The 7889-nt window shown below is 67.0% G+C and overlaps 1 protein-coding gene across 1 annotated transcript; it reads right to left on the bottom strand.

The window, feature by feature from the left end:
* Window positions 1-847: 847 nt before the first annotated feature.
* Window positions 848-6681, bottom strand: SOHLH1 (spermatogenesis and oogenesis specific basic helix-loop-helix 1). Its single transcript, XM_037850863.1, has 7 exons — window positions 6206-6681; window positions 5575-5722; window positions 4714-4835; window positions 3787-3884; window positions 2515-2752; window positions 2031-2101; window positions 848-1071 (listed from the first exon to the last, which is right to left on the bottom strand). Exons 1-7 carry the CDS (start codon window positions 6679-6681, stop codon window positions 848-850), a joined length of 1377 nt encoding a protein of 458 aa, XP_037706791.1.
* Between the last annotated feature and the right edge of the window lie 1208 nt (window positions 6682-7889).

Genomic DNA, 7889 nt, shown 5'->3' with positions numbered 1-7889 from the left:
GGGGCGTGAGGGGAGTGTGGAGTCACGGCTGTGGGGAGGGGGAGGGGGGCACAGCATGCACCGGGCAGGGGCCTAGACAGGCAAGCGTAGTGACTGCCCCTTGGGGGCCAGGTCCACTGGGCTGGGGGCTCAGGGAGGCCTGGAGTCAGGGTCTCCGGGGGACAAGCAGAGGGCAGAGCAGACTGAGGCTGGCCTGCCCTGGGGTGGACGCCAAGACCTGGCACAGGGGCAGGGTCAGCCCAGGCCAGACCAGGGGCTCCGTCCACCACACGAGGTAACCCAGCACCTTCCTGGATGCCAGGGCAGGGGTGGGTGGGAACTGAGACTGGGCCAGGCCCCGGGAGCTGAACAGGGGCGCAGAGTGCCGCTGCGCAGGCCTGAGGCCCTCCTCGCCTTGGGGCACGCAGGGTCAGGAGTGGGGGTGCCAAGGTTGCCCCTGATGGCGACAAGTGTTTCCCACACAGTCCAAACCCGGCTCTGGGGTCCAGACGGAGGGACCCACTCACAGACCTCCCTCGGCCACACGGCGTTTCATTCCCCGTGTGGGGAGCAGACCCATGAACAGAGGCCCGGCCCTGCCCCTCGGGGCCCCGGCGGGTCACACAGGGTCCCCCGGAACGCCTCGGCGACGTCACTGCAGGTGCCACGCTCGGCTGCAGCGGCTCAGCGGATGCCCACGCGATCTGCCCGAGTCACTTTAATTTCTCAAACGCTACAGAGAACGCGCTTCCTCCGCGAACGCTGCTTTCCCCTTTCGAACACCCGGCCCCGCTCAAGTTAGAGCACAGCTGTGAGCCAACCCCAAAATAAAGCGCCCGCTGGCACAGGGCCCACGCCCCCGCCGCGCTCACAGGCAGCAGGCGAAGAAGTCGGGGAAGCTGCCGTCCGCCTCCTCGCGCAGCGCCAGCCCCGAGCAGCCCAGGTCCGAGCCCCACTGCGCCAGGAGGCTGTCCTGGAGCTCCTGGAAGCCGGGCTCGGGGTCCGCCGGGAAGGCCGGCTCCGCCCGCTCCAGGGGGCTGCTCCTGCCCGCCGGGGGGGAGGGGACGCCGCCCCCTCGGCCCTCCAGGGACCCTGGAAGCAAATGGGGCGCTGTGAGAAGGCGGCGCCCAGGCCAGGAGGATGGAGCCGGGCCGGAACCGGGGAGCCTTTTCCCAGGCCACGGCCCCAACCAGGGACCCCCAGGCCTGGCGGACACAGCGGGGACACGTGCCAGGGCCAGCGGGGTGAGGCTAGGGACGGCCCAGCAGGCAGGCACCCAGCCCCCATGGGCCACACACCCACGTCACACTCACACCTTCACTCTCAGGTGCACACACCCACACTTCCTTACACACACACATGCATACTCACTTCCTCAGTCACACACACACACCCACACTTCCTTACATGCTCACGAGCACACAAATTCACTTCCTCACACTCACATGCACACACTTCCTCACACACTACACTGACATGCACACATCCACTCACCACCTCACACGTGCACACAGCCACTCTCACACTCACTTCCTCACTTGTACACACACCCACACTTCCTCACACTCATGTGCATTCACTTGTGTGCACACACCCACTTGCTTCCTCGCACTCGTACACAAACCCACTTCCTCACACTCGTGCACACACCCTCACACTTCCTTACACGTTCACATGTGCACACCTATGCTCACACACTTGTAGACACATTATCACAACTCTCATACTTTCTCACACACTCATGCAAACGCTCATACAGATATACTAAACACTCACTCCTCCACACAGACTCACACTCATACTTCTTCACTCATGTGCACACAACCCACATCCATACAAGCTCACATGTGTACACACCTGTACTCATATACACACTCAGACATACTTGCGGGCAATCACACACTGTCACAGACACTTAAGAGCACATACACTTTCTCACAAACACAGAGATGCAGCGGCTCATACGCACCCAGACACACCGACCCCTCGATCTCCCCCACACAGATGCACACTCACCCACACACCCGATCCCCGGAGCCCTGCGTGCTCACCCAGCCACCAGTCAGGCCCAGCGGTCAGCAGGAAGGGTGTATCATCGTCCACAGGGGCTCGCGAGGCAGGCCTGGGCGGGGAAGGAGGACCCCACCACTGAGGGCCCGTCAATCACCCGGACCCCAAAACCTCAGGGGGAGATAAGCCCAGGGTCCCGCGGAGCAGGCTCCGGACTCGGGCAGGACCAAGGGCTGCTCCCCCCCACACCCCTCCCAGGCCCCAGCGAGTGCTCGGAAAGGTCCTTTCACATCAGCCCCACAGAAGATTCTAGAAGACGGAGCTTCCAGAAACGTGCATCAGGAAGCCACATGCTGGCCTCTCGCGGCTCCTGACCCAGCTGCCCACTCAGGCCCTCGCCGGCCCGGAAATGAAAACGACAAGAGCGCGGCACGTCCCCATCGGGCCCAGGCGGAGCTTGGGCAGGGGGGAAGGAGGCACGTGTGGGTGTGGAGATGTATGTGCACACGCCCACTGGGTACACACCTGCCATCCAGCACAGGCACCGTGTCCCCATCTGCCTCCTCGGCCGGCCCCCCAAGAGGTGCAGGTCCCCTGCCCGGGGATCCCGCCTGGCCTGGCCAGCTCTGGGCCTCGGGACTCGCCGGCGGGGAGGCCGGCCGCTGTGAGAGGGTGGGCCAGCGGGGCAGAGGTGTCGGTGCCCGGGCTTCTGGGGCCCTGGAGAAACGCAGGTCCGAGGGCACAGGGGCCAAGCTGGATGGCCCTACAAGAGAAAGCAGAGAGCGGTCAGCCTGAGCCCACAGCGCCGCCCGCACGAGTGAGCCGCTCCTCAGAGGGGACCCCGGGTTCCTTCCCAGGGCCACGGGCTCTGCCCACACATTCACCAAGCACAGGCGCCACCCGGCCCGTGCCCTGCACTGGAGAGGCACACAGGGACCATAGACAAACAGACAGACATACCCCAGACGCAAGGCACCTAACCCAGGAAGACTTCCTGGAGGAGACACCCTCTTAGACTCGGTTCAGCCCTGACAGTCTCAGACCTAGAACCCTTGGGGCACCACCTCTCCACTCCTGCCCGAGACCCCAGACCTCACACCAGGCTCCCTGCCCTGCCCGGTGGGTTCTGGGGGTCCCCAGGGACCCCAGCTTGGCTGCCGGCTTTGTCAATGGCAAGACCCCTTCCCACGTGGGGGCGAGGGGCCCATACAGGAGTCAGAGGTGGGGCCCCACCTTCATGGCACTCCCCAGCGTGTGGCAGACACGCACGGTGGCTGAGACGCGGTCGCTGGCAGCTCCACAGCCAGACAGTGGCTGCGGGGATCGGGCTGTGCCGGTCATTGGCAATGCCCCGTGGGGCGAAGGAGCAGCCACAGGTGGAGGGAGCACAGGCCCCGTGCAGAGAGGTGGCAGCTGGGCCATGGCCTGACCACGGCTCCCGCCAGCCCTGGGCAGCACGAGGCCTGGAGAGGAGCCCGGCTGCCTCGGAGGCGAACGGACCCAAGCCCCAGGTGGGCAGGGGGAGAGCCCCAGCCATGGGGAGCCTGCTGGGGGAGCCGGACACAGGAGCAGGCAGCCGAGGGGCTGGCGTGGGCCATATCCCTTGGGCTGCAGCCCCAGGTCTTGTGGGCAGCAGACGTCCCCCCTTATACTGAAAGCCAAGTCAAAAAGGGGCTCCTGAGGCTAAGCCCCCAGACGCAGGTTTCTCACAACAAACCCAGAGCCTGCCTCACCATCCTCAGGACACACAGCAGCACTTTCCCGAGGAAAGCCGAAGGCCGCCCTGCTCGCACTCACCAGGTGGGGCCAGCCGGCCGCCCAGCACCTCCGCCAGCCCCGAGGGGCCCTCGCTCTTGTCCTCACCTGCGGATGCACACCTGGGGGTGTCCTGTTGCCTGAAAGATGCAGAAAACCAGGGGACAGAGGCTCTGGTCCCCACGTGCACAGGCAGAGGGCACCCCGGCCAGTGACCAGTCAGCCTTGCAGGCCCGGCCCGGAACTTTCTACAGGTGAGAAGAGACCTGGGCGCCACCTTCCCAGTCCAGGAACCCAGGCCCCAGACAACACCCGCTCGGCATATCCCCAACCCCTGGGAAACAGCAGTGCCCCCACCTCCTCCCACAGGTCCCCGGACAGCTCAGCTCAGCTGTTCCATCACTTAGATGTTCTTTCTCTGCCCACTGCCTCCCCAGGCCCACTCGGGTTCTAGATCTTTCCACCCAGGCATCGGCACTCGGCTGGAGAAAAAGACACATTTGGAAGCGGGTGATCCTTGAACTTGAACCCGGTGATTCAGGGTTCCAAAGAACCTTGAGCTTCAGAAAACTCCACTTCTGGAGCCCTGGGGTACCCCCCAGCCGGGTTGTGGGCAGCTACAGTGCCCTCCCGCTGACCCCCTGCAGGGGTCTGGAGTCCCCAGCCCCTGGATGAGGCATGGAGGGATGGAGGACGACACTGGCCACCTCCCACCTGGACCCAACGTGCTGCCGGTGCCGACCGAGCTGCTTACCTCAAGCCTTCACGGGCCTCAACCCTCGGCCTTCTCAGGAGGCAGCCAAGGCGGCACTGCACCACCCGGTGACCGGCCTGGGCTCCACGGCCCTCCATGGGTCACCAGTGGCCCAGACCTGGCCAGTACTCTGGGTGCCCCCCCAAGGACAATCAAGGGGTGCTGCTGCCCCATGGGTTCCCCGCCCTGCAGGGCTGGCACATGGGGACACTCACGCCATCAGAGCCAACACTCCGGACCCTGGGCCCAGCGCACCCGCTGGCCTCAGACCCCCCAGGGCCGACTGCCGGCTGGGCTTTGGCCGCTTCTGACCCACATCTTTGGCAGGAACAAGAATCTAAAATGTAAATAAACACATCAAACAGCTACAGGAGGAGTCAGCATGGAAACTTCGCTGGAAAAGTGACCGTTGTCAAACAAGCCACCTTGGCCAGGGTTTCGGGGTGGCCCCAGGTCAGGGGAGGCTCATCATGAGGTGGGGGCCTTCTGCGCCACGGGTGGCAGGAGGCTGCTGGACGTTGAGATGAAGGACCCCCTCCTCATACGTGTCCCTCGGAGAAGGGGCAGGAAGCCTGCATTTGCCAATGTCAGCACAGCTCAGGGCTCGGGCCCCAAACTACGCAGGGTCCGGGGGGAGGACACAGACACCTCTGGCTGGTGGGCCCCCCATGTGTGGGGAAGTAGGTGGCACTCGAGCAAGCATGCTGGGGGATGCAGGAGCCACAACTGTCCCGAGGGCTGAATGATGCTTATGGGGCGACTGGTCATTCCCCAGGAATGACCCCTGGAGGATATGCTGGGAGGGGCAGCGGAGGAAAGAGTGGGGGCCAAAGCTCCCCACTCCCCGAGGTTCCCACGTCACTCCCCAGAGGAGGTGGGGGCAGTTAGGACAGATCAAGGAGACCCCTGCAATAAACGCGGCTAGCTCGGGCTGCCAGGGGTGGCAACAGGGGGGACACCGCAGCCCGGGGTCAGATGCCAGGAAGGATGGGGTGGCCTCGGACGGCAGCAGGCCATGCCACTGAGAGCTGCTCGGGAAAGGACCGACGGCCGGGCAGCTGACAGCTCCAACTCACCACGGGCTGCTCCTCGCTGGGGACGAGGGCGTGGGAAAGCTGCAGGAACTGCACGGCCATCTCCAGGACCGAGGCCATGTCCTCCCGCCGGCCATCAAAACGGGGCAACAGGGCCCGCAGCCGCTCGCAGCTCGCCGAGATCCGCTTCCTGCCTCCAGACGAGCAGCCATGTCCATCCCTGTGCCCAGATGGCCTTCACCAGGCCAGAGGACAGCAGCGGCCAGGACCCCACCCCCACCCCAGAGCCCCCCGAGTCTCCTTCCGCCAGGGTTGCTGCTTTGTTCTCCCAGAGGCCTCAGCTCTTCTGGATCAGCTTCTGGACAGACCCACCCTGACCCCCACACCCTGACCTGGGCCATCACTGTTCTGGGGTGTGGGGAGGGAAGGGTCACAGATGCAGAAGTTCAAGACCCCCGGGCTTCAGGCCACAGAGGGGGCTACAATGACAGATGAACCTTCTCGTTCACCCTGGACGAGGCGTCTCCTTGCCCCCTTCGCCCTGCCCTGTGTGCCTGGGAGCCGGCCAGGACCCCAGGCTGCCTGCCCTTCCGCGTCCACCAGCCGGCCTCTGGGGCCTCGCTGACCGGGGAGGACACGGCCTCCCCCCACCCCAGGCGCCGAGGCCTCTCACCTGCGCTCCCTCTCGGTCAGCACGTTGCGGCGGCGGCAGGAGCCCTGACCCCCGGGGGCTGCAGGGGCCGGGTGGTCGCCGCCGGCCAGGGCGCCGGGCCGGGAAGGGCCACTGCAGGAGACGGGGCTCCACCCGAGCTGACCGCCCGGCTCCCCCAGGCCCGGGAGGGGCTTCTTCCGGGGGGGCTGCGGTGAAGGCGGGAGCAGGGCCTGGGCCGGCCTCTCGGCACCCGCTCTGTCCTGCCCCGGGGCCCAGGGGGTCTCGGGGCTGTGCCCAAGGAGGGCCGCGCTGGGCGGGGCCGGACCAGGCCGGCCATTTGGACCGAGGGGAGGCGCCCGGGCCCGCCCGACGCAGCCCTGGGCGGAGGAGCTGGGGCGCGACACCCTCCGCCCCCTCCCCGCCACCCAGTTTTTCAACCTGCACCCGCCGGGGACGCGGGGGACCCCGCCACCCGGCTCGGCGCCCCGGGACGCCATGGGCGCAGAGGAGGCGCGCGCGGCGAGGGAGGCGGGGCCTGGGCGGGCGGACCCCACGCAGCCCCGCCCCCGCGGCGCCCCGCCCCGCCACGTGCCCCCGCCACGTGCCTCCGCCCAGCCACGTGCACTGCGCCCCGCCCCCACGCGCGCTCACACCTGGGACCCCCCACGCACACCTGGCCCTGGCCCACCTGGCCTGGCCCCGCCCACGAGTGCGGCCGGGTCCCTCCAGCACGAAGCTGCCCGGCCAGGCGCTGACCCGCGCCCCCAGCTCCGCCTCTCGCCCTTCCCAGGGGTCTCCCTTCCCTCCCCGCTGGGCACCAGGCCCTGGGGAAGGCGCAGAGGCGGGTGGGCGAGCCCCGGGCCCACGGGGTGGGGGTGCGGGTGCGGAGACGTGAAGTGGGGCGGCTCGGAGGCAGGCTGCCTGGGAAAGCGAGGCCCGAGGGGGCCGATCTCTGGGGCTAGGGAGAGGGGTGGGGGGCGCAGGAAGCCTCCAGCCCCAAGGGACAGCTGAGGACCATGGGACGGGGCCGGACAGGTCGGGGAGCCAGGTGGGAGGGAGGAGGCCGGTCCCACTTCCCGCCCCCGGCCATGGCCCCAGCGCAGTGGAGCCAGAGCGACTCACCGGGTCCTGCACCCCCACCCCCACCCCTCACACACCGCCCACAGCCTGGCTTCTGTTTTCACCGGGGGTGTAAGATGGAACCTGGAGGCCACCAAACGCCTGGGGACATTCAGCTCTGTCAGCAACAGAAGCCCCTGCCTTGACCCACCAGGCTAGGAGGGTGGGCAGTCAGTGCAGACGCCATCCAATGGGGAGGGGGCCGGCAGCAACCCCCCTACTCTCCCAGTTTCTCTTCCAGCGTAATGGAGAAGGTGGGCTGGAAGTCCACCTTGCCCCCCCAACTGGCTGGGGAGGGGTGGACAGGCTGGCGTGGGGGGCTTGTCTCCTGGATGGCAGCACAGAGCCTGCGCTGAAGCCCCTGACATGCCCCCGGCTCATGAGGTTCTGCACCAGCCACCTGTGTAATCCCCTCTAATTGATCTGCCCGCGCCCCTGCCCCCGGCTCCTGTGGAGCGACAGGTGTGGGCAGGGCACCCGGAAGAGGCCTGCACACTGGCCGCCTCTGAGTCCCGGGAGAACAGAGGGGCCTGGCCGGCAGACTCACGTCCCCAGGTCAGGGGGTGAGGTCGGGGGTGGGGGGCTG

The sequence above is a fragment of the Choloepus didactylus genome, chromosome 10, assembly GCF_015220235.1.
Source record: "Choloepus didactylus isolate mChoDid1 chromosome 10, mChoDid1.pri, whole genome shotgun sequence".
Taxonomy (NCBI): domain Eukaryota; kingdom Metazoa; phylum Chordata; class Mammalia; order Pilosa; family Megalonychidae; genus Choloepus; species Choloepus didactylus.
This window is presented reverse-complemented; position numbering and strand designations above follow the sequence as displayed.

Coding starts and splice junctions, on each gene's coding strand:
- SOHLH1 (XM_037850863.1), bottom strand. CDS start 6,681: ATGGCGTCCCGGGGCGCCGAGCCGGGTGGCGGGGTCCCCCGCGTCCCC. Junction 4,836..5,574: donor CCAGCGAGGAGCAGCCCGTG/GTGAGTTGGAGC, acceptor TTTACATTTTAG/ATTCTTGTTCCTGCCAAAGA. Junction 1,072..2,030: donor TGGGCCTGACTGGTGGCTGG/GTGAGCACGCAG, acceptor ATTTGCTTCCAG/GGTCCCTGGAGGGCCGAGGG.